At 42.2% G+C, this 24300-nt stretch overlaps 1 protein-coding gene across 14 annotated transcripts in view; it reads left to right on the top strand.

Moving 5' to 3' along the window:
• TTLL5 (tubulin tyrosine ligase like 5) overlaps positions 1-24300 on the top strand; it is a 315903-nt gene that overhangs the window by 251197 nt on the left and 40406 nt on the right. For 12 of the 14 annotated variants that reach the window (XM_006052845.4, XM_025296474.3, XM_006052853.4 and 9 more), the window contains 2 exons: positions 8943-9025; positions 12952-13074. The exons of 1 other annotated variant lie outside the window; for it this stretch is intronic. In XM_006052845.4, coding sequence (XP_006052907.4) covers positions 8943-9025; positions 12952-13073 — 205 coding nt within the window. In that variant the 3' untranslated portion in view covers position 13074. The remainder of the gene's footprint in view (positions 1-8942; positions 9026-12951; positions 13075-24300) is intronic. One more of the 14 variants, XM_006052849.4, reaches the window with a different exon arrangement.

Here is a 24300-nt window from a genome sequence, read left to right as displayed (position 1 = left end):
GGCCCATAGTAAATGCAAAGACTGTTGATATTCCTGTGGTTCTTCAGTCCCTAAGTTAACTCCGACTCTTTGTGACCCCATGGACTGCAGCACACCAGGCTTCCCTGTCTTTTAATGTCTGCTGGAGTTTGCTCAAATTCATGTCCGTTGTGTCCGTGATGCTGTCTAACCATCTTATCCTCTGCTGTCCCCTTCTCCTTTTGCCTTCAATCTTTCCTACCGGCAGAGTCTTTTCCAATGAGTCATTTCTTCTATTCAGATGGCCAAAGTATTGGAGCTTCAGCTTCAGCACCAGTCCTTCCAATGAATATTCAGGGTTAATTTCCTTAAAGATTGACTGGTTTGATCTCCTTGTGGTCCAAGGGACTCTCAAGAGTCTTCTCCAACACCACAGTTCAAAAGCATCAATTCTTCAACACTCAGCCTTCTTTATGGTCCAACTCTCACATCCACATAGGACTACTAGAAAGACCGTAGCTTTGGCTATGCCGACCTTTGTCAGCAAAGTGACACCTCTGCTTTTTAATATGCTCTTTATGTTCGTCATAGCTTTCCTTTCAAGAAGCAAGTGTCTTTTAATTTCATGGCTGTAGCCACCATCTGTAGTGATTTTGGAACCCAAGAAAATAAAATCTGTCACTGCTTCCACTTTTCCCTTCTACTTGCCATGAAATTATGGGACTGGATGCCATGATCTTAGTTTTTGAATGTTGAGTTTTAAGCCAACTTTTTCACTCTCCTCTTTCACCCTCATCAAGAGGCCCTTTAGTTCCTGTTCACTTTCTCTCATTAGGTATCATCTGCAAATCTCAGGTTGCTGATATTTCTCCCAGCAGTCTTGATTCCAACTTGTGATTCATCTAGCCTAGCATTTTGTATTATATACTCTGCATAGAAGTTAAATAAGCAGGGTGAACAGCCTTGGCATACTCTTTTCCCAATTTAGAACCAGTCTGTTGTTCCATGTCCAGCTCTAACTGGACCTCCCGTACAGGTTTCTCAGGAGCCACCTAAGGTGGTCTGGTATTCTCATCTCTTTAAGAATTTTCTACAGTTTGTTGTGGTCCACATAGTCAAAGGCTTTAGCATAGTCAGTGAAACAGAAGTAGATGTTTTTCTGGAATTCTCTTGCTTTCCATATGATCCAACAAATGTTGGCAATTTGATCTCTGGTTCCTCTGCCTTTCCTAAACCCAGCTTGGCCATCTGGAACTTCTTGGTTCATGTATTGCTGAAGCCTAACTTGAAGGATTTGAGCATTACCTTACCAGCATGTGAAATGAGCACAATTGTACAGTAGTTTGAAGATTCTTTGGCATTGCTCCTCTTTGGGATTGGAATGAAAACTGACCTTTCCAGTCCTGTGGCCACTGCTGAGTTTTCTAAATTTGCTGACATATCGAGTGCAGCACTTTCACAGCATCCTCTTTTAGGATTTGAAATAATTCATCTGGAATTCCATTACATCCACTAGCTGCTTCCTAATGCCCACTGACTTCACACTCCAGGATGTCTGACTTTAGGGGAGTGACCACACCATCATGGTAATCTGGGTCATTAAGACTTTTTTTGTATTGTTCTTCTGCATATTCTTGCCACTTCTTCTTAATCTCTTCTGCTTCTGTTAGGTCCTTACCATTTCTGTCCTTTATTGTGCCCATGCTTGTATGAAATGTTCCTTGATATATTCAGTTTTCTTGAAGAGATTTCTGTTCTTTCCCATTCTGTTGTTTTCCTCTATTTCTTTGCATTGTTCACTTAAGAAGGCTTTCTTATCTCTCCTTGCTATTCTCTGAAACTCTGCATTCAGTTGGGTATATCTTTCCCTTTCTTCCTTGCCTTTCTCTTCTTTTCTCAGATATCTGTAAAGCCTGTTCAGACAACCACTTTACCTCCTTACATTCTTTTCTTTTTCTTTGCGATTATTTTGGTCATTGCCTCTTGTACAATGGTACGAACCTCCACCCATAGTTCTTCAGGCACTCTGTCTGGCAGATCTAATCCCTTTAATCTATTCATCATCGCCACTGTATAATCATAAGGGATTTGGTTTAGGTCTTTTTTCCCCTACTTTCCCTACTTCCTTCAATCTAAGCCTGAATTTTGCAATAAGAAGCTCAAGATCTAAGTCTTCATAGAACCAGTCAACTTCAGCTTTTTCAGCATTAGAGGGTGGAACACAGACAGTGGATTACTGTGAGGCTGAAAGGTTTGTCTTGGAACTGAAGCAAGAACCTTCTGTTGTTTTTGAGATTGCATCCAAGTACTGCATTTCAGATGTTTTTGTTGACTATGAGGGCTACTCCATTTCTTCTAAGGAATTCTTGCCCACAGTAGTAGATATAAGGGTCATTTGAATTAAATTCGCCCATTCCTGTCCATTTTAGTTCACTGATTCCTAAGACATCGATGTTTACTCTTGCCATCTCCTGCTTGACCACTTGGAATTTATGATTCATGAACCTAACATTCCAGGTTCCTATGCAATATTGTTTTTTACAGCACTGAACTTGACTTTTACCACCAAACACATCCACAGCTGAGCATCATTTCTGCTTTGGCTCAGCCTCTTTGTTCTTCCTGGAGCTATTAGTAATTGCTATCCACTCTTCCCCAGTAGCATATTGTACACCTTCCCACCTGGAGGGCTTATCTTTCAGTGTCATATTTTTTTGCCTCTTCCTACCGTTCATGGGGTTCTCGCAGCAAGAATACTGGAATGGTTTGCCATTCTCTCCTCCAGTGGACCACGTTTTGTCAGAACTCTCCACCATGACCCATGTCTTGGGTGTCTCTACATGGCATGGCTTATAGCTTCATTGAGTTACACAAGCCCCTTCACCATGACAAGGCTGTGATCCATGTATTCCTAAGTAAAAATAATGCTACTATATTAATAATTAATGTTTATTTAGCCCTAAGTGTGATGCCTGACACTGTACTAAGATGTACTTTACACCCACCATCTTATTTAATTCTTAACAACGTTATGAGGTAGGTCCTGTTATCTTAATGTTAAAGCCCAGTGATTAACTTAGAAAGAACCGAGGGAACATATACTTACCTTCCTATGCAAATATTTCCTAAAATACAAGTACTCCCTATGAAAACAGCAAAGAATCATCAGATCAGCAAGTGCAAGTTAACATGCAGGCTCTAGACAAGCAGTGTTTGTCTCATTTAGGAGTGGGTTGTCCAGAAGTTGAAATGTATTTTCCAAGGAAGTGATATTATAATCACAACAAAAGCCTATTTACCCATCATGTGCCTAAAGTTGTGATAACATAAACCCAAACCATTTTGTATACCAGTGTTTCCATGGGAAAACTTACTCTGTGCTTCCACTTGGATGTCTATGGACATATTTCTCCTCTAGTGGGGAGAAGGGGACCTCATGTGAGAAACAGTAGTTGTTTAGTTGCTAAGTTGTGTCTGAAACTCTTTGTGACCCTACGGACTGTAGCCCGCCAGGCTCCTCTGTTCATGGGATTTCTCAGGCAAGAATACCGGAGTGGGTTGCCATTTCCTTCTCCTGGGGATATTCCTGACCCAGGGATCGAACCTGTGTCTCCTACACTGACAGGCAGTTCTTTACCACGGAGCCACCAGGGAAGCCCAGCTGAACTTTAGAAATATTCTCCTGACGCCTGTGGTGGGGGGCTGATGGAAGGAGGAGGATGGAAAGGTGGGTGGAACTGGGTACAGAGGGGACAGGGGCAGGAGATCTTGGGTGAGGACCAGGAGGCAGCCTATAACGATGAAGTGTAGGATAGAAATTGCAGAGAGGAGCGGAGAAAGAGAACGCACTAGCTCGAAACCCCAGGGAGTCGCCTCCCGAGTAGCCCTCTGTCCCCTGCTTTGTTTCTCTTACTGCCTCCACGTTTCTGCCTGCCCACTTGCCTTTCTACTGCTACACTCAGGGCTTCCTCCGTGACACTGGGATCAGCCCCTTAACTTTTCTTGACTCAGCGGCTCCTAACGCAAGTGAACAGGCCTTTAGATTTTTAACATTTTTTAAAGGAAAGAGCCCATCCCAGACCCTCCAAAACTTTTTGGTTCTCATTTGGACCTAGAAGAGCAAGTATCAGCCTTACAGGTGCTTTGGATGGCTTTGAGGAGTCCATGAGGGACTTAAATAAAATGCACCAGCATTCCAGATGTAGGTCTCCAAGGCGAAGGCTTGGGAAAAGGGAAAGCCCTCTGCTCCTTCCTCTCCTCCTTGCATCTGTGCTTCCCCTGTCCTCAGAAGTGGAAAGGGGTGGGCAGGGCCCAGGTCGCAGCTCACTGCAGGGGAAGGGCTGTAAGACAGCATGAACCTGGAGTGTGATTTCAAGCGGCCTGTCTCCATCGGGGGTGTCGGGACCACCTGGCACCTAAGCCTCTACCACGCGCTCCCAGAGCTCCTTATACCACCTTGCTCTGTACCCACCAGTCAGTGTTTTCCTGACTTCTCTGGTGGTACCAATCACCTAGGCCCCTGGGGGCTGTAAAAAAAAAAAATCTGTTTTCAAGGCCTGTCTCAGACCACTGAATCAGAATCTCTAAGGGAATGGTCTGGAAAGCTGTGTGGTTAACAAGTGACCACAGGTGATTCCTGTCAAGGATGTTTGGTGAGCCCTGCTGGTCTTTAAAGGTTCCTAGGATTAGGATATTGGAGAAGGCAGTGGCAACCCACTCCAGTACTCTTGCCTGGAAAATCCCATGGACAGAGGAGCCTAGTGGGCTGCAGTCCATGGGGTCGCTAAGAGTCGGACAGGACTGAGCAACTTGACTTTCACTTTTCACTTTCATGCATTGGAGAAGGAAATGGCAACCCACTCCAGTGCTCTTGCCTGGAGAATCCCAGGGACGGGGAGCCTGGTGGGCTGCCGTCTATGGGGTCGCACAGCGTCGGACACGACTTAAGCGACTTAGCAGCAGCAGTAGCAGCAGGATTAGGATCTTCGAAGACCCTTTCTGCCTCAGAATCATTACATAGCTGTTTCTTTTCAGCCCAAAACTCTTTCCCGTTCCCTACTCTTGGTTCATGCCCACTTCTCCTGTCTTTATGACTTGGTTGAAGTATGATTTCCTGAGAAAGGCCATCCTGGACCACTGTGCTCACCATCTCAATCAGGTTCCCCATCGTATTCTCTCATAATGCCTTGTGCTTTTCCTTCTTAGCATTTATCACACAGTTCGTATCCTATGTATTTGCCTGGTGTCTACCTTCTCACTGACACTAAGCATAGAGAATTCTTAGTAGGTAATTTTTGCATGAGTGAATAAGTGGAAAAATAGTGTTGGGTGAAGGTGCTAAAGCTTGGGTTGTATGCTGCTCAACAGATAAAAAACTGGGTATACAAGAACTCGACTCTCCCACGTCAGTTCAGTCACTCAGTTGTGTCCGACTCTGCGACCCCATAGACTGCAGCACACTGGGCTTCCCTTTCCATCACCAATTCCCAGAGCTTGCTCAAACTCATGTCCATCGAGTTGGTGATCCTATCCAACCATCTCTGTATACTGTCACCCTGCTTATTTAACTTATATGCAAAGTACATCATGCAAAATGCTGGGCTGGATGAAGCATAAGCTGGAATCAAGATTGCCGGGAAAAATACAGTTTGTACGTCTGTCATCCCCTTCATCTCCTGCCTTCAGTCTTTCCCAGCATCAGGGTATTTTCCAGTGAGTCAGTTCTTCACATCAGGTGGCCAAAGTATTGGAGCTTCAGCTTCAGCAGCAATCCTTCCAGTGAATATTCAGGACTGATTTCCTTTAGGATTGACTGGTTTTATCTTCTTGCATTCCAAGGGACTCTCAAGAGTCTTCTCCAACACCACAGTTCAAAAGCATTAATTCTTCAACGTTCAACCTTCTTTATGGTCTAACTCTCACATCTATACATGACTACTGGAAAAATCATAGCTTTGACTAGACAGACCTTTGTTGGCAAAGTAACATCTCTGCTTTTTAATATGATGTCTAGGTTGGTCATAACTTTTCTTCCAAGAGCAAGTGTCTTAATTTTATGGCTGCAATCATGATCTGCAGTGATTTTGGAGCCCCCCAAAATTAAGTCTGTCACTGTTTCCACTGTTTTCCCATCTATTTGCCATGAAGTGATGAGACTGGATGTCATGATCTTCATTTTTGAATGTTGAGTTTTAAGCCAGCATTTTCACTCTCCTCTTTCGTTTCATCAAGAGGCTCTTTGATTCATCTTTGCTTTCTGTCACAAGGGTGGTGTCTCTGCATATCTGAGGTTGTTGATATTCCTCCTGGCAATCTTGATTCCAGCTTATGTGCCCAGAATTTCACATGATTGCATATAAGTACTTTGCATATAAGTTAAATAAGCAGCGTGACAGTATACAGACTTGACATATTCTTTTCTCAATTTGGAACCAGTCTGTTGTTTCATGTCCAGCTCTAACTGTTGCTTCTTGACCTGCATACAGATTTCTCAGGAAGCAGGTAAAGTGGTCTGGTATTCCCATCTCTTGAAGAATTTTCCACAGTGTGTTGTGATCCACACAGTCCAAGGCTTTTATCAACATAGTCAATGAATCAGATGTTTTTCTCGAATTCTCTTGCGTTCTGTATGATCCAATGGATGTTGGCAATTTGATCTCTGGTTCCTCTGCCTTTTCTAAACCCAGCTTGTACATCTGGAAGTTCTTGGTTCATGTACTGTTGAAGCCTGGCTTGGAGAATTTTGAGCATTACTCTGCTAGCATGTGAGATGAGTGCAATTGTGTGGTAGTCTGAACATTCTTTGGCATTGCCTTTCTTTGGGATTGGAATGAAAGCTGACCTTTTCCAGACCTGTGGCCACTGCTGAGTTTTTCAAATTTTCTGGCATATTGAATGCAGCACTTTCACAGCATCATCTTTTAGGATTTGAAATAACTCAACTGGAATTCCATCACCTCCACTAGCTTTGATGCTTCCTAAGACCCACTTGACTTTGCACTCCAGGATGTCTGGCTCTAGATGAGTGATCACACCATCAAGATTATCTGGGTATGAAGATCTTTTTTGTATAGTTCTGTGTATTCTTGCCTCCTCTTCTTAATATCTTCTGCTTCTGTTAGATCCATACCATTTCTGTCCTTTATTGTGCCCATCTTTGCATGAAATGTTCCCTTGGTATCTCTAATTTTCTTGAAGAGATCTGTAGTCTTTCCCATTCTATTGTTTCCCTCTATTTCTTTGCATTGATCACTTAGGGAGGCTTTCGTATCTCTCCTTGCTATTCTTTGAAACTCTGCATTCAAATGGATGTATCTTTCCTTTTCTTCTTTACCTTTCACTTCTCTTTTTTTCTCAGCTATCTGTAAGGCTCCTCAGACAACCATTTTGCCTTTTTGCATTTCTTTTTCTTGGGGATGGTCTTGATCACTGCCTCCTGTACAATGTCATGAAACTGCATTCATAGTTCTTCAGGCACTCTGTCTATCAGATCTAATCCCTTGAACCTATTTCTCACTTCCACTGTATAATTGTAAGGGATTTGATTTAGGTCATACCTGAATGGTCTAGTAGTTTTCCCCACTTTCTTCAATTTAAGTCTGAATTTGGCAATAAGGAGTTCATGATCTGAGTCACAGTCAGCTCCTGGTGTTGTTTTTGCTGACTGTATAGAGCTGCAAAGAATATAATCAATCTGATTGCAGTATTGACCATTTGGTGATGTCCATGTGTAGAGTCTTCTCTTGTGTTGTTGGAAGAGGGTGTTTACTGACTCTCCCAGGTAAAATTTTTACATGTCAACTGAAATCAAGGTAGACAGGCCCAACAAATAGGTGTATTTATGGGGTAATGGGTCAGATTACTTCTAGAAATTTTAAGTGTATAACAGTGAGTAGGACTGAAGGAATCTCTGTCTTCATGGAGCTCACATTCTAGCAAGGATGACAGATGTTAAGCTCACAGCTACCCCATAGTCCCATGGTTTTGGTAGGGGCTTTCCTGGTGGTCCAGTGGCTAAGCCTTCATGCTTCCACTGCAGGGCATGCAGGTTTGACCCTTCAGAAGTTCTGCATGCCATGAGATGCAGTCAAGGAAAAAAATTTTAAAAAGAAAAAAATATATAATTTTGGTAAATGCAATGAAAGAATGACAGAGCTGTAAGAGCCTGCAGCAGGAGGACCTGGCATAGTCTGTAGGGCGTCAGGCCAGTGAAAGAACTTTTAAAGCAGGCGGCTGGGGAACCTGTGCTGGAGAATCTAAAATACTCTGTCCTATCTCTTGTCAAAACTTGCTGTGAGGGGAGCTACCTCTATATGTGGTTTCTCAACCTTGGCACAGCTGACACCTTGGACTAGAATACTGTTTGGGGGCACTTTCCAGGGGCCCTGCAGGAAAGGCTTAGCACCATTCCCGGCCTCTACCCACTAGATGCCAGCAGGCCCCGCAGTTGTGACAACCACAAATATCTCAGCATCACCAAATGTCCCTTGCTGGGAGGGTGGGAATAGAGGGCTAAATCCGCCCCTCCTTCCTCCCTGAGTTGAGAACCACTGTAGCACATAAAACTTTTTTTTTTTTTTTTTTTTTGACGTCTTTACTTATGATTTATCTAAGTCAATACCAGGAACTTAATTTACTCATTCAGTAAACAAGTTATCTGTTGAGTGCTTATTAGGTGCAGGCGTTGTGATAGGTAGTGGGGGGCGGGGGACACAGTCATGATCCAAGCCTATGTTTTCTTGAAGCTGTGTTCTAGTGGGGAGAAATGGACAATTTTAAAACATGTAACACTTCAGAAGAAGGGGATAGGTTGATAGTAGAAGTCCTTTCTGATAAGATGACATCTGTACTTGAAAGAAGTCTTAAAAGAAGCTGGCGGGGGCGGGGTGGGGGGCAACCCCAGAAGCAAGAGGCAGCGCCCCTGAAGGGCTGTAGTTGACCTCGCCTTTCTGTCTTCAGGTCTAACCAAGCCGCTTGTGTTTCAGAGGGGCCTCCGCAGAAGGGCAGCTGAACGGACTCCAGAGCAGCCTTAACTCGGCAGCCTTTGTGCCCATCACCAGCTCCACAGGTTAGTCCGGGCAGGGCAGTGGGGAGGGACCGGGCCCACCCTTCTCTCCTCTGCCTCTGAGGAGAGCTCCAGTTCAGAGAACGAAGCCTCCCAGGCTTCTGAAGCGTTGGCAAATGGGCATGTAGTCGCTCTCTTCTTTCAGATGATACATTTTAGGATAAAGTGGTTTTTCTGAGCTTAGTTTGGGGTAGGTGAAATTTCCCAGTCTGGCAGAGTATTATCGGATTTGCAGCATTTAGTAAAAATTGCCTGTATTTGAAAAAACTTGCCAGTGTTTTACCGTTTATATGGTGTTTCCACACATGGTATTAGCATCTTACATTAAATCCTCACCGCAGCCCTGTGAGGTGTACCCTGTCCCCTCCATGTGAGCAAACAGAGGCTCAGGAAGTGGAGAGCCTGTGGGAGCTGACCCATGGGTGCAGATTGGAGGTGCTCTCCACTGCTTAGAAAGTGGAGAGCCTGTGGGAGCTGACCCGTGGGTGCAGATTGGAGGTGCGGTCCGGGCTGCATCCTGCCTGCTAGCACCACGGTCTTGCCAGGTAGTAGCTGAGGGCCTCAAGCCTCTCAACGTATAAGGCAGCACTGGCCCGGGGATAGTTTCCTGTGAGTAGCAGTTCCTGCACTCATAAGTAGTCAGAAAATTGAAAGCAAATCCACTATTCGATTCAACAAGTATTTATTTTTGAACACCTCCTGTGGAGAAGGTAGCATGCTGGGCAGTGAGACACATGACGAGTGAACTAGGCCTTCCCTGCGGTCAAGAAGCTTAGAGGCTCAGGGAGAGAGAGGTTGACGGGATGTGGCTGCAGGAGGGAGTGCCAGGCACTGGGAACACAGGGAATAATAGAAGACAGTGTTGCTGTGTGTCAGGCACACCTCTGACTGCTTCACATGCCATAACTCATCTGTTCACAAAGCACACGTGCCATATGGGGGCTGTATTCCCTGTTTTACAGCTGAAGAAACACAGGCACAGACGGATCATGAACCATAATCCAAATTCCCACAGTTGGTCAGTGGTGGAGCAGTATTTGAACCCAAGCAACTTGGCCCAGGCTCTTTAGGGATAGAAGAGGGCTTCCTAGAGGAAGACGCATCTAAACTGGGGTCTGACTCTGACAGTTCAGCCAGGAGAGGGGAGGCCTGGGGTGGAAGGAGGTCCAGGAAGAGAGACCAGTGTGGGCAAAGACCAGTGTGGGCAAAGGCCAGTGAGGGAAGGGGGCTGGTGCTGAAATGGTGCTGTGTTCTGGGAGCCCCCCTGTATCAGTGTAGCTGGGAACTAGGGCCTCTGAGCAGGGGGCTTAAGGGCAGGGTGCAAGGGTGTGTGTGTGTGATACAATGCATCTTAAAATGATGAAAAGATTGTTAAGGAATCTGGTTCGTTTGCCTGTATCATGGGGATAATTATTAATACATATACCTCATAGGCTTACTGTATATAGAGAAAGGCTCTGTAACTGCACCCAAGTCAGATAATAATATGAAAAGAGTATAGATTTTGTTTTCCACTTAAACTCTGCAAACCTAAATTCAAGAAATAGTTGATGGGTATATAACTACCCCTCCCCTTTCCCCCTAAAAAGAACTCCTAGAATATGGTAGTTATTTTTAAGGAGGTTAAATTTTCACCTGGAACTCTTATGGCCTGAGAAGTGCGAGGTGAAGAGAACCATGGCCTACCTGGAATGATTTCCATGAGACAGAGCTCTTAGAGCCTTGGCAGCTCTTCAGATTTGCTGAGGCTGGAGAGGTTTACAAAGCTTAGGAGATCCAAGAAACCTGCCTATTTCATTTGCATGTCTCCTTGATACATTAAGTATGAAACTGAACTCTTTGCATGCACTCTGGCCGAGGAAGTTGGAAATTTGAGCGACCAGGCAGGTCACACTTCCAGCATCTTGATCATGAAGTAGTGTTGACTGACTGTTGACGGTACTTAGAAGTTTCTGTAACAGTTGTACTGAATTTGGTATCGCTGTAAAACCACAGGACAAGGGGAAGTTGTACTCCTGGTCCTCCTAAGCTTCTATTATCTATGAATACATCTCTCCATGCTTCTAACTGAAGATGAGTGCGTTGTATTCCCGCCTTGTTTACACAGCCTTCTGCGGACTGCTTTTGTCTCCAGATGACTCTGGGCCTCCAAAGTCCTTTGAATTTGTTCTCTTCCATGACTCCCTTGGGGTTCTTGATCCTTAGAGAAATGCTGATGAATGTGCGGTAACTAAAGTTCAGGCATTTTCCAGACTTCCCAATAAATGTTTTACCTTAGCAGTATAATAATAACTAAATAACTACCTGGCACTTCAGTGTTTCACCCACAAAGTATCTGTTTTTCTCTGTTATACATAGATTTAAAGGCATTATTCTGGGGGTTCAGAAGCACATCCTATAAAAAGGAGGAGGTTAGGCTGCTATATAAAGCATTTTTCTTTAAACCCACAAGAAGGGAGAACAAGTCAGGTTTGCACGTCTCTTGGGAGTTGGGAAGTTTTCCTGTACAGGGCTCACTAAACTGCCTGAGAAAGGTGTCTTAGCTCCTGTCTGGTCCAGTTAACTCAGTGATTGAGTCCATGAATGTAGCAAAAGTCTGCTTCCTGACCTCTTGCCCCCTCCCCAAGTCTAACCAACCAGGCCTTTAAGCTGTGTGACCCTGTTCGTCAGGCCATCTGAAGAAGATAGTAGTTCATCCCAGGGCTGTTGAAAAACCACTCAAAAGTCCTTTCCCGCTGATGGTGGCTTAGTGACATTCTTTTTGTTATGAATGTTAAATGAGGTAGTGAAGGTGAGCGCTCTCAGCAGAATGCCTGGAATGCTCCGTGAATGTTACTTTTCCTTGACTTCCCTACCTCCAGCTATATTCTGTGTGTGCTATAGAGGGGAAGGTGTAGAGTCAGCAGATTTGGAAATTTGAGAAGGAAGCTGGAATGAGGGCCTTTGGCTTAAAGCCAAAGCCACTGGCCCTCCTCCGTTATAAGCATGGTGTTCTTCTTGAGTTCCGAAGTGGTAATGGTGAACGAAAATAGCAGAGCGCGACAGATTAGATAACTGGCATTTCTCTCATGCTGATTTGATGGTGTAAACTACCATTGTTGTAGGGCCTGAAGCCATACCAGCTGCCCTCATCCCTGTTTCTTTGCTTCCTCCTAAGCTTTTCCTGTCCTGGAGCCCAGCCTCCATATACACTCCCCCAGGCTTTTTTTTTTTTAAGCTATTGTAGATCTATAGTCAGAGAAAGGGACCTTACCTGGCCTTTCGAACACCAGTGTGGGTTTCATTTACAAGTAGTGAGAAGCAGTGTCCTCTGCTAAGCTTTGGCCATGTGGGCCCTGGTAAAAGTCTGCGCTGCTTTATGCTTTTTGCATGGGGACATGGCAGCAGGACCTCAGTGGGCCTCTGCCTGCCTGCTTTGTTGTCTCTGGGACAACAAGAGAAAGGAACTTACTTCAATATAAAGTAAAGCCAGTGGAAGTCAAACCCTAAGGATCTAGAAATCACTTTGACTTTCAAATGAAATTATTTGCCTGGCCGCTCTTGGCAGGATGACCTATTTTTCACTCTCAGATTCTTATTCTTTTCACATGCATTGTACAGTTGTTGGAGATCTGGGGTGGCTTTGGAATATAATAAATTAATAAAAATAAACAAACCTTTGAGATTCTTGCCCTAGTGTCTTATACACTTCACTGCTCCCAAAACGTTCTCTCCCCAGAGCCAGAGGGACAAGAATTTGGGTTTATTACCCACTCTTAACATGGTTAGAAAGCAAGAGAGAGAGGATAGATTCGATGTTTGGCAGGAAATGGGGCGCCAGCATCAGGGTGAACAATGATCCCCTAAAGCCTAGTTTTAAATTTGACCTCTTGTCCTTTCAGCCAAGATTAAATCAAGTGTTAAGTGGGGGTTTTTCTTACATTTTTCAGGATCTTTGGAAGCTCCCCAGGTTATTTTCGCCAGATCCAAACCCTTGCCCACACAATCTGGAGCCCTTGCTACAGCTATAGGACACAGAAAACCAAAGTCGGTGAAGTCAGGGCCAATTTAAGGTAACAGTAAGAAATAAGAGCTTATTTTTTTTTATTATAACTTGCTGACTTTATGCCACAGCAAGAGTATTAATAGCTATCAAGAGAAGTGATAGTTTCTCAAAATGACAAGGAAATTGGCATTTTATAAAAACCGAAACTCAGAAGGACTCTCCAAAATTGTGGGTCCAAGTTAAGCTACCGCTATCTTGCTTCTGTGTTGACGTACCAGTAGGTGGCGCTGTGGCAGTAAGAAATCTCCTTAATCTTATGGAGGCTTTTGGTTAGAAGTATGGGGACGTTAAGGCCAATCAGAGAAGAAACTAAAACCGTAATTGAGTTATTCACAAATAAAATGTAACAGGATATGTTGAAAAGCATGATATTTGAAGACCAAATTGCAGTAGCATCTAAAGAAGATGAATATTTATTATTAAAGAAGACTTTTAGACTACAGTTGAGTAATTTGTGAATTGGACTTTGAGATAATAGGAGATAGGCAAAGAAAAAAATTTTTTTTTAATTTTTTGGCGAGATTGATTAATTATGCTTCTTTCTGAGTTAAGATAAACATATACTATAACTGGAAGAAAAACAAAACTATAACTCCATCCTACCACTTGTCCCAAAAAAGCTCCTTCATTGAAGGAATGCCCTGACTTGATCTTGTGAGGTTATACCCACACTTCACCAGTGCTACCCTCCCCCCACCCAGTATTTTGTTCCCTGCTCTCACTTCCAGAAAATTCTATGAAACCACAAAATTTTGATGATTCCTTTCCTCTTTGCTTTACCCTACACACTAAAGCATTAATGGCACACCTGCTATGAGCTTAATACTCCTCTTACCTCTAGTGGAATATTTATAAACTTATTTGAGAAGCATTATTCATCAAACTACCCCAGGAGAGGCAAAGGAGGGAGGAAAATTATTTACCCACCACAGGATTCATTTACATTGGATCAGAAAGCTTCAAATATCTTTCCCCAGCCCATCTAAACTCTTTCCAAAAAGGAATGAGAAGAGAGGAGGGAACACCAAATCCACGGCTTGGTCATCTACCAAAATGTACCAGAGAAACTGAAAACAACCAGAGTGCTATTGGTAATACTTACCCAGTGTCCTTCAGTTCTGATACTAAGCAGCCTATCCAGTGAGGAACAACTCATAAAATATAGAAAACTAAAGCAAGAAGGTCAATATTTCCTTCAGGAGACTGGCAGCCAGGAGAATGAATATGACATCAAGCTCCAAACCAAACCAGCAGCCTGCCAAGAAGTACTAATGTCCCTCCGTTTCCAGGACTGTGAGACTTGGACTTGCCTCGGTTGTAATATCACTTTCCTTGAACCTATTTCATTAGTAGCCCTTACAGTCCACCCAGAAGATACATTGGCAACATAGGCTCATCAGCAAAGAAGCCCCGGGAAAGAGCTTGTCTCTCAACACTTAAATCTCCGTTGGAAACACAGATCCTGCTGAGCCTGAGCTGTACATAAGCTAGGGGTGGGAGGTGGGGGTGAGACCACACGCCGAGTGTGTATGGGCCCAGAAGACAGTGGATGCAGTATAACTGCGGGGAGGCCCCGGGGGCAGGCCCGCCAGCCCAGCAGATGGCAGTATAACTGCGGGGAGGCCCCGGGGGCAGGCCCGCCAGCCCAGCAGATGGCAGTGGGCTGCCTCTCCTTGAGCAGGGGAGTTAGGTAGGTAGTTTACAAAGTGAGGAGGCAGAACCCCAGGAGTCCACAGCCCATCACCCAGACGCATGCTTTATTCCCATTTAAATACAGTGTAGGCAGAATCACTGCTTGGGCAGAGGTCCCTTTAGCCACAGTCTTGAAGGAAGGTCATCACCAGCTCTCCATATATGGGTTTAGAGAGGCAGTCAAGTTAAATTCAAGGATTTTGATATGTGTTTGCATAGCATGTTATATAAGACTGAAAAAATACCAGTTCCTATCAAAAAATGAGAAAGATGTGCTGAAGGATACTGGGGACTCAAGACAGTTTAAGATCCTCAATATGCTGCCCCAGGCAAGTGGCATATTTAAAAACATGCACTGTTCTGTGTCTTCTTAGATTCTTTATTGTCAATTTGCATCCATTCATCTCAGAGTCAATTATGTCAACTCTATTTTCTTGATGCTTTGGCATTTGGGGACCTTACAGACTGCCCCTGCCAGGCAAGCTAATTCCTAAAGATAATGACAACTTGTCCACACATGTGCCTTTCATATACAGACCAGCCAATCCCAAGTTTATATCCCTGACTACCTCCTTATCTAATTCTTCCATGACAAGTCAAAATTTCCCTTGCCCTAAGTCATTCTGGGACCAGGGACCAAGCAAGTAGATACCACCCCTATAGCCCAACGCCCTCCAGAATTATTTAAACTAGCCCATCTTAAGCTGTTTACCCTGCCCCGCCTCACCTTTCCCAAGGAAACTCCAAATAAGGCTCTGGCCTAGCCTTTCCCCTCAACCTCTGTCTTCTGAGTACACTGACGTTTGCCCCTGGATGGCGGGCATGACCCCCTGTCTGGGACCTACGACCAAAATCAACTTCGTCCTGCCAGGCCTTGTTCATACCTCCCTTAACTGTGCTGACTTCAGCACACCATACCCAACATGTACTTTCTTAGAAGAGACCTCAATAGGAAGAATAGCTTTGATTTGTTGTACAAGGAACCAGGAAAAAATCTGAATCAATTAGGTTTGTATCACCCAGTTCTAAGCAACTGGTCTTAGTACTTCATTACAGGCTGTATTGCACAAGTGATGTTTGAACAGTAGGTGTTTTGCTAGTCTCAATCTGGCTGCAGCCACACAAGAAGGATGTGGGTCCCTCTACATCGCAACATCCCCTGGCTGCCAGCCATTGAAGTTTCATGCTTTCCTGTCCCGAGGCCTCTTTCATTTCATGTAGTAACTCTTTCTACATTCAGCAACAAAACTCAGGCATAGCTGAACAACCTGGGTGGAAATAGGGGATAGGAAACAGCCCGTCTTTCAGTTTGAGGGGAAAGGGTGGCGGGGGGGGGGGGGGGGTGATTCTAAGAACCCACCCAAAGGGGGTTCATTTGCCTTAAAGAAAATCAGGGAACTCTGCTTCTGAAAGGGATTAAGAAATGGGCTACTGAGATAACATCTGAAAATGGATATTGTCTCTTGCTGAGCTGGCAAAGTCCCAAGAGAGGAGTGATGATTCTTCAATTGTTAACAATTACTACTTTGTTATAAAGAGAGGAGGGAAGTGCGGTGGCTCCTTTCTCAACTTACATTTGTATTAAGGAAGCACAATCACCTTCTGGAAAAAATTTGCCTGGCACCCTGGACTGTTAGAGCTCTACCTACCACTGCATCTTGTAGCAGGTTTGTGCTGTCCTGTGTGGTATCCATTCACTTTGGGTGGAAAAAGATCCTGTTTATTCTTGCAGTCCTGAATTGGGCAGGCAACCAGCATAAAGTTACCTTACCCTGGGAGCCTTTATACTTTATCGCTATAAGTCATCAATCTATACTCTGTGGTTATTCCTCCAGCGAACCCACACATCATGCTTCTGGCTTCAATGAGATGCTTGTTATAGGCACATACCTTTGCTCTGCCATCCTTTTATCCTTAGGACATAATTGCTCCTAAATGTTCTAAAGAAAGAAAATGGCATGCTAAGCCATGCCTGTCTTTGGAAAAAGCAAGTTTTGCCCGTGGAAATATTTACAGCTCTGCTTGCCCGACCTGTAGAATTTGAACTGGGTCCCAAAGAGTGTGTAGGTAGGTAACACAAGGTGTGGAGAATGGTGACTTGAAGTATATTGCCCTGTGGGCATGATTCACATTTATATTTATTCTGTATTTTTTCAAGTTAGGATTATAAGGCAAAAGACTCGGATTCTCTTAAGTCCCCAGAATGAAGACCATCACTAGTAAAGCAATGGTCTCTTACAGTTCTTTGATTGCACCTTTTGGACATGCAAGTATGTCCATTTGGGGCTTCTGTAAGTATCAGCGAGCCCTCTTCTCTTGAAACCTATACCCAGGTTAACTGGTTATGTGATACCAAAGGGGAGCAGCTTGAATGTGTGGAATGTCCCTTCAGCTTCATCAATAAAACATAGCACGTATCCCCAGTATAAAATGGGGATATACCTGAGAAATCCAACCTGGTTGTCAGGGTGTGAAAAAGAAAGTCAGCTGGTTAGAAGCTGCTATTTCAGTGTTGCTTGTTTGTTGGTTGGCTTTTGTTGTTGGGTAGAAGAATCACTCTTTTTCTTTTTTTGTATCAGTTGGATTAAAAAGTGACTTTCCTCCCTGCCATTCACTTCTAGTTTGCTTCCCAGGGAAATTAAGATATGGGACAAGACATGTGATGAGTTATTTTTAAATTTTTTATGGCTGAGCTTCAAATCTTAGTTAAATAATGAATCATTCATAGTTAATCTTCAGACATTAAAATATGCAATTTCTAGAAATGTGACTTCTCTCAGGCCTTGTATTTTCTATTTACTCATCCTTTCTACTGTTCTCCACTGCAAATCGCCATTATTCATGGTACCTATCCTTACCCTCCTCTTTTCATGCTGAGGATTTGGGTTGTCTACAATAGCCTTTTGATTATCGAGGTGAGAGAGGCCCTCAGTTTACCTCTGGTACAGAAAGTTATTCGGAGAAGGAAATGGCAACCCACTCCAGTGTTCTTGCCTGGAGAATCCCAGGGACTGTGGAGCCTGGTGGGCTGCCGTCTATGGGGTCGCACAGAGTCAGACACAACTGAAGCGACTTAGCAGCAACAGAAAGTTATTGTACATAAGCTCAGGGGAGAGACAGTCTCAAAAGTCAGACCTCATGAAAACCTGCAGCCTTATCTGGGACAGTTAGCAGCTATGGTGGCTAAATGACGAGTCTGTTAGGCCATCCCTATGACCAGGTCATCTATTGTCTCCTCAGCAACTAGCTTTCATTGTTCTCGGGTGAACAGCTCGTGACCCTTACTCGTGGCTCGACCTCTCTGTGTGATTCTTTCTCTCCCCACTTGCTGCGTTCAGCTTTAAAAGACAGAATCAGAATATTTTCCATTCACTCATCTAGCAAAGTGTCACTGGTGTGCAGAACTAAAGTTAGGTAGCTGCTGCCTTTCAGATGTCAGGCTGCTTCTAGCGTTAGCCTGATTATGTGATTAAAAACTTTCCAGTCTATGCACGGCTGGCAATTTTCGTCAGCTGAGATTGTAGCTAGGCAGATGTAGCATAGACGTCTCATCTCTAGCAGAGTCTTAAAAATATAAAACCATGTGCAATAAAATAAATATAAAGGGAAAATCAAGGCCAAGAAGTATATATTTCAAATTTTTCAAATATCAGACCAAGTAAAATTACTATAACTGAGGCTGAATCTGGTTCTGAATCTCCTAACAACCAGGACAAAATGCGAAGTGTGATGAATAAAAGTATATAATTCTCATTATCAAAAAGGGAGAAATCCCCTGGGGGGAAATTAAGCTTCTTCCTAGCTCTTACTCCAAAACCTGTATTTTTCTACTTTACACAGAGGACACTGAGCAACCCTGAATGAATGATAGTGCCCTCAACATCCTAACATAACAGAAGTAGGTCACATTGCTTGGGTGACCAACAATGAAGGCAAAGTATTTCAGTGCATGTCAACGAAGACAGTTTTGTGAAGGACAGAACTAATATAATCTAAGTTTCTTTGTGGTCCAACAAAGTCCAAGTGTAAAGGATTGGTTATTTAGAGGACTGGATGGATGGCATATGCCACAGACAATCTGAAAATACAACTTCTTGCAATATTGATTGCTTAGTAAGAGCTAGTTGTACTCTTAGGCTAAAGTCCAGACACCTGGTCTTCTACATTACTGGTTGAAGATGCCTCTGTATACTTTGGAAAACAGGTGGCGCAGGTAACATTTTGTGAGCACTGTGGAGGCTAAGTGATATTCTCACCCCATCATACGGCATATTTCTTCTCTGTGCCTTTATTTGTATGTAGTTTCCTCTGCTTTTGCACCATCTACCTCCTCTTGCCCTTTTGCATGCCCGATCTGATTTAGATGCTTTCTGACTATGCTTGAGTGGAACCCTGTGATTCCCTCTACTAGAATATGACACTTGAAACATTCTAATATCCTCAGGGATCACTTGACTGGTTCCCCCATTGGACTATAATTCCCTGGAAGGCAAGGATCAGCTGTGATTTGATGCTGAAACCCCAAGGCTTAGCACAATGCCCAGCCAGCAGTAGGGACTTAAAAAATTCAGATTGAATAGATGAATGAGTGGAATTTCATGTTTCTGTCTGTGTGTATTCTTTTGCCAACATCTGGAGTACCTATTCACCTATACAAATGTTTCTTATCCTTTAAGGATCCAGTTAAGTTTTTTCCCCTCCAATAATGCTTATTCATGTAATTAAATTTATCTTGCCATTTTTAAAAATCCCTAGAGCACTTATATTTTATACCACGAAGTTCAATGCTTCAAGTACTTTGTCATCTTTTATCATTACTTACTTCTGGAGCAAATTGCCTCTTTCAGTAGGACCAGAAATCCTTGAGGGCAGGATTATGTTCTGTAAATTTCTTAAACTTCTAGCAATATCCAAAATGCATTACCTTGTAGTATCAGCCCTTAAGAAAAAAAAAATACTTAACACACATAAAATTCTTCTGGAAAATAGTTTATGCCTTTTATTCTCCTCACTTTAAAGTAAAATGCCTAATCTCAGAAGATTACAATGAAAATTTTATAAATAAAGCATTTTACTATTAAATAGTCTTCAAAACTAAAATCACCTACCTTATAAATTACCTAGTGTTTCTAACCTATTTCTTACAATATTTTAAAACTACTTCCTACAAAATAAAGAATGACTGATCATTACTTTTCAGATAACAACCTCATACACATTCATAACGTTGCTATATTCAATTACAGTGCAGAATTCAGGATAAAGATGTTCTGTTTTAGACACATCAAGGATCTCTTTATAACAATTAAAATGAGGTATAGTTTTTCAAAAATATTATCCTTCAGCTTTTTTTCCTTCTGTACTAACTAATTGGAGCTCTTTAACTTTATCACATAGATCAGGTTTGGCTTCTCAACACTGAAGTGTCTTTTTTATTCTCTTCTGAACTCTCCATGAATTCTTTTTTTTTTTTTTAATTTGGCTACTCTGGGTCTTCTTTGATGCATGAGCTGGGTACTCTCTAGTTGCAGTGTGCAGGCTTCTCATTGTAGTAGCTTTCTCTTGTTGCAAAGCGCATGCTCTAGAGCATGCGGACTCAGCAGTTGTGGTGCATGAGCTTAGTTGCCCCACATCATGTGGGATCTTCCAGACCAGGGATCAAACCCACGTTTCTTGCATTGGTAGGTGAATTCTTAACCACTGGACCACGAGGGAAGTTCTCCATGAATTCTTTAGGCTCCTCTTAAATTGTATAATACCTGACATTGGATACTATAATATTAGCGCTCTGCTTAGTATTGATTATATTTTAAAATTTGTCATTATGGTTCTCAAGTCATATGTTACAGTTTTTATTTATATTTATATAGTATTCTCAAAACCAAAACTTAAAGTTCTCTCAGCCCTTATTACCTCTTAGCTTCCCTACTTCCTCTTCCTTCAAGTTCAGTGCCATATGCCAATATCACTGGCATCATCAACAATAATACCTAACTTTTGTAAGAATTCCAATGTAAACTGAAAAGAGCATAACTCTGAAGTTAGAGTGACCTTTCTGGGCTCTACCACTTCCCACTTGGCAACCATGGGCTAAATCACATAACCTCTTTGAATCAGTTTTTTCATCTGTACTTTAAGCAAAAAAGCATCAACCTTAGGAATCCCCTGGTGGTCCACGGGTGAGGACTCCATGCTTCCACTGCATGGGGGACAGCTTCGATCCCTGGTTGGGGCACTAAGGACCCACATGCCCATGTGACCAAAAAAAAAAAAAAAAATCTATCTTGCAGGATTGATGCAAAGATTACAGATTGCGTCAACAACAAAAACTAATCAACATGATTTATAAAGGAGCAAAGGACTGGAGATAGGCATTTCTCCAAGGGAGATATGCAGAGGGCCAATAAGCACATGAAAATATGCTCAACATCACTAATCATAAAGGAAATACAAAGTAAAATCATAATGAGATATTACCTTATACTCATTAGGATGGCAACTATTTACAAAAATATATATAGAAAATAACTAGTTTTGGCAACGAAATTAGAGAAATGGAAATCTTGTGTATACCATTGGTGAGAATGTAAAATGGTGCAGCCTCATATGGTGCTTCCTTAAAGAATTAAAAACAGAATGACCGTATAATTCAGCAGTTTTACTTTTGTGTATATACCCAAAAGAACTGAAGGCAGAGTCTTGAACATATTGTTTGCATGCCCATGTTCATAGCAGCATTATTCCCAATAGCTACAGGGTAGAAACAACCCAGGTGTCCATCAATGGATCACAGATAAACAAAATGTAGTTATACATATACAATGAAATGTTATTATTTAAGGCTTAAGAAGGAAAGGATTTCTGCATTGCAGCATGAATGAACCTTGAGGACATTATGCTGAGTTAATTTTTTTTTTCTGCTTTTTATTTTTTTATTTTTTTTAAATTTTATTTTATTTTTAAACTTTACATAATTGTATTAGTTTTGCCAAATATCAAAATGAATCTGCCACAGGTATACATGTGTTCCCCATCCTGAACCCTCCTCCCTCCCCCCTCCCCATACCCTCCGTCTGGGTCGTCCCAGTGCACCAGCCCCAAGCATCCAGTATCGTTATGCTGAGTTAATTAAGCCAGTCAGAAAATGACAAATACTGTATCATTCCACTTATGTGTGAGACCTAGAGTTGTCAAATGCACAGAGACAGAAAGTAGAATGATGGTTGCCAGCTTTTTTCTGGTGATTAGTGATGTTCCACATTTTCTCAGATAGCTATTGTCCATTTGTATATATCCTTTGGAAAAAGTGTTTATTCAGAAAACCCTAAAGACTCCACCAGAAAATTATTAGAGCTAAGTAATGAATATAGTAAAGTTGCAGAATATAAAATCAACACACAGAAATCCCTTGCATTCCTATACACTAACAGTGAGAAAACAGAAAGAGAAATTAAGGAAACAATTCCATTTACCATTGCAATGAAAAGAATAAAATATTTAGGAATATATCTACCTAAAGAAACAAAAGACCTATATATAGAAAACTATAAAACACTGGCAAAAGAAATCAAAGAGGACACAAATAGATGGAGAAATATACCATGGTCATGGATTGGAAGAATCAATATTGTGAAAATGAGTATACTACCCAAAGCAATCTATAGATTCATTCAATGCAATCCCTATCAAGCTACTGACGGTATTTTTCACAGAACTAGATCAAATAATTTCACAATTTGTATGGAAATACAAAAAACCTCGAATAGCCAAAGCTATCTTGAGAAAGAAGAATGGAACTGGAGGAATCAACCTACCTGACTTCAGGCTCTACTACAGAGCCACAGTCATCCAGACAGTATGGTACTGGCACAAAGACAGAAATATAGATCAATGGAACAAAATAGAAAGCCCAGAGATAAATCCACACACTTATGGTCACCTTATCTTCGACAAAGGAGGCAAGAATATACAACAGAGAAAAGACAATCTCTTTAACAAGTGGTGCTGGGAAAACTGGTCAACGACTTGTAAAAAAATGAAACTAGAACACTTTCTAACACCATACACAAAAATAAACTCAAAATGGATTAAAGATCTAAACGTTAAGACCAGAAACTATAAAATTCCTAGAGGAAGACATAGGCAAAACACTCTCTAACATAAATCACAGCAGGATCCTCTATGACCCACCTCCCAGAATATTGGAAATAAAAGCAAAAATAAACAAATGGGACCTAATTAAAATTAAAAGCTTTTGCACAACAAAGAAAACTATAAGCGAGGTGAAAAGACAGCCTTCAGAATGGGAGAAAATAATAGCAAACGAAGCAACTGACAAGGAATTAATCTCAAAAATATACAAGCAACTCCTGCAGCTCAATTCCAGAAAAATAAATGACCCAATCAAAAAATGGGCCAAAGAACTAAACAGACATTTCTCCAAAGAAGACATGCAGATGGCTAACAAATACATGAAAAGATGCTCAACATCACTCATTATTCGAGAAATGCAAATCAAAACCACAATGAGGTACCATTTCATGCCGGTCAGAATGGCTGCTATCCAAAAGTCTACAAGCAATAAATTCTGGAGAGGGTGTGAAGAAAAGGGAACCCTCTTACACTGTTGGTGGGAATGCAAACTAGTACAGCCACTATGGAGAACAGTGTGGAGATTCCTTAAAAAACTGGAAATAGAACTGCCATATGACCCAGCAAACCCACTGCTGGGCATACGCACCAAGGAAACCAGAACTGAAAGAGACACGTGTACCCCAATGTTCATCGCAGCACTGTTTATAATAGCCAGGACATGAAAGCAACCTAGATGTCCATCAGCAGATGAATGGATAAGAAAGCAGTGGTACATACACACAATGGAATATTACTCAGCCATTAAAAAGAATACATTTGAATCTATTCTAATGAGGTGGATGAAACTGGAGCCTTTTATACAGAGTGAAGTAAGCCAGAAAGAAAAACACCAATGTAGTACACTAACGCATATATATGGAATTTAGAAAGATGGTAACGATAACCCTGTATGGGAGACAGCAAAAGAGACACAGATGTATAGAACAGTCTTTTGGACTCTGTGGGAGAGGGCAAGGGTGGGATGGTTTGGGAGAATGGCATTGAAACATGTATATTATCATATGTGAAATGGATCGCCAGTCCAGGTTCGATGCATGATACAGGGTGCTTGGGGCTGGTGCACTGGGATGACCCAGAGGGAGGGGATGGGGAGGGAGGTAGGAGGGGGTTCAGGATGGGGAACACATGTACACTCATGGCAGATTCAAGTCAATGTATGGCAAAACCAGTACAATACTGTAAAGTAATTAGCCTCCAAAAAATAAATAAATAAAAATTTTTTAAAAGGTGTCTATTCAGATTCTCTGCCCATTTTTAACTGGATTGTTTCTTTTTACTGCTATTGAGTGGTATGAGGTTTATATATATATATATGTATATGTATATGAAAGTTTTGGATATTAACTGCTTATCAGATATATGACTTACAAATATTTTCTCCCACTCC

The sequence above is a fragment of the Bubalus bubalis genome, chromosome 11 (genome assembly GCF_019923935.1).
Source record: "Bubalus bubalis isolate 160015118507 breed Murrah chromosome 11, NDDB_SH_1, whole genome shotgun sequence".
Classification (NCBI taxonomy): Eukaryota; Metazoa; Chordata; class Mammalia; order Artiodactyla; family Bovidae; genus Bubalus; species Bubalus bubalis.
This window is presented reverse-complemented; position numbering and strand designations above follow the sequence as displayed.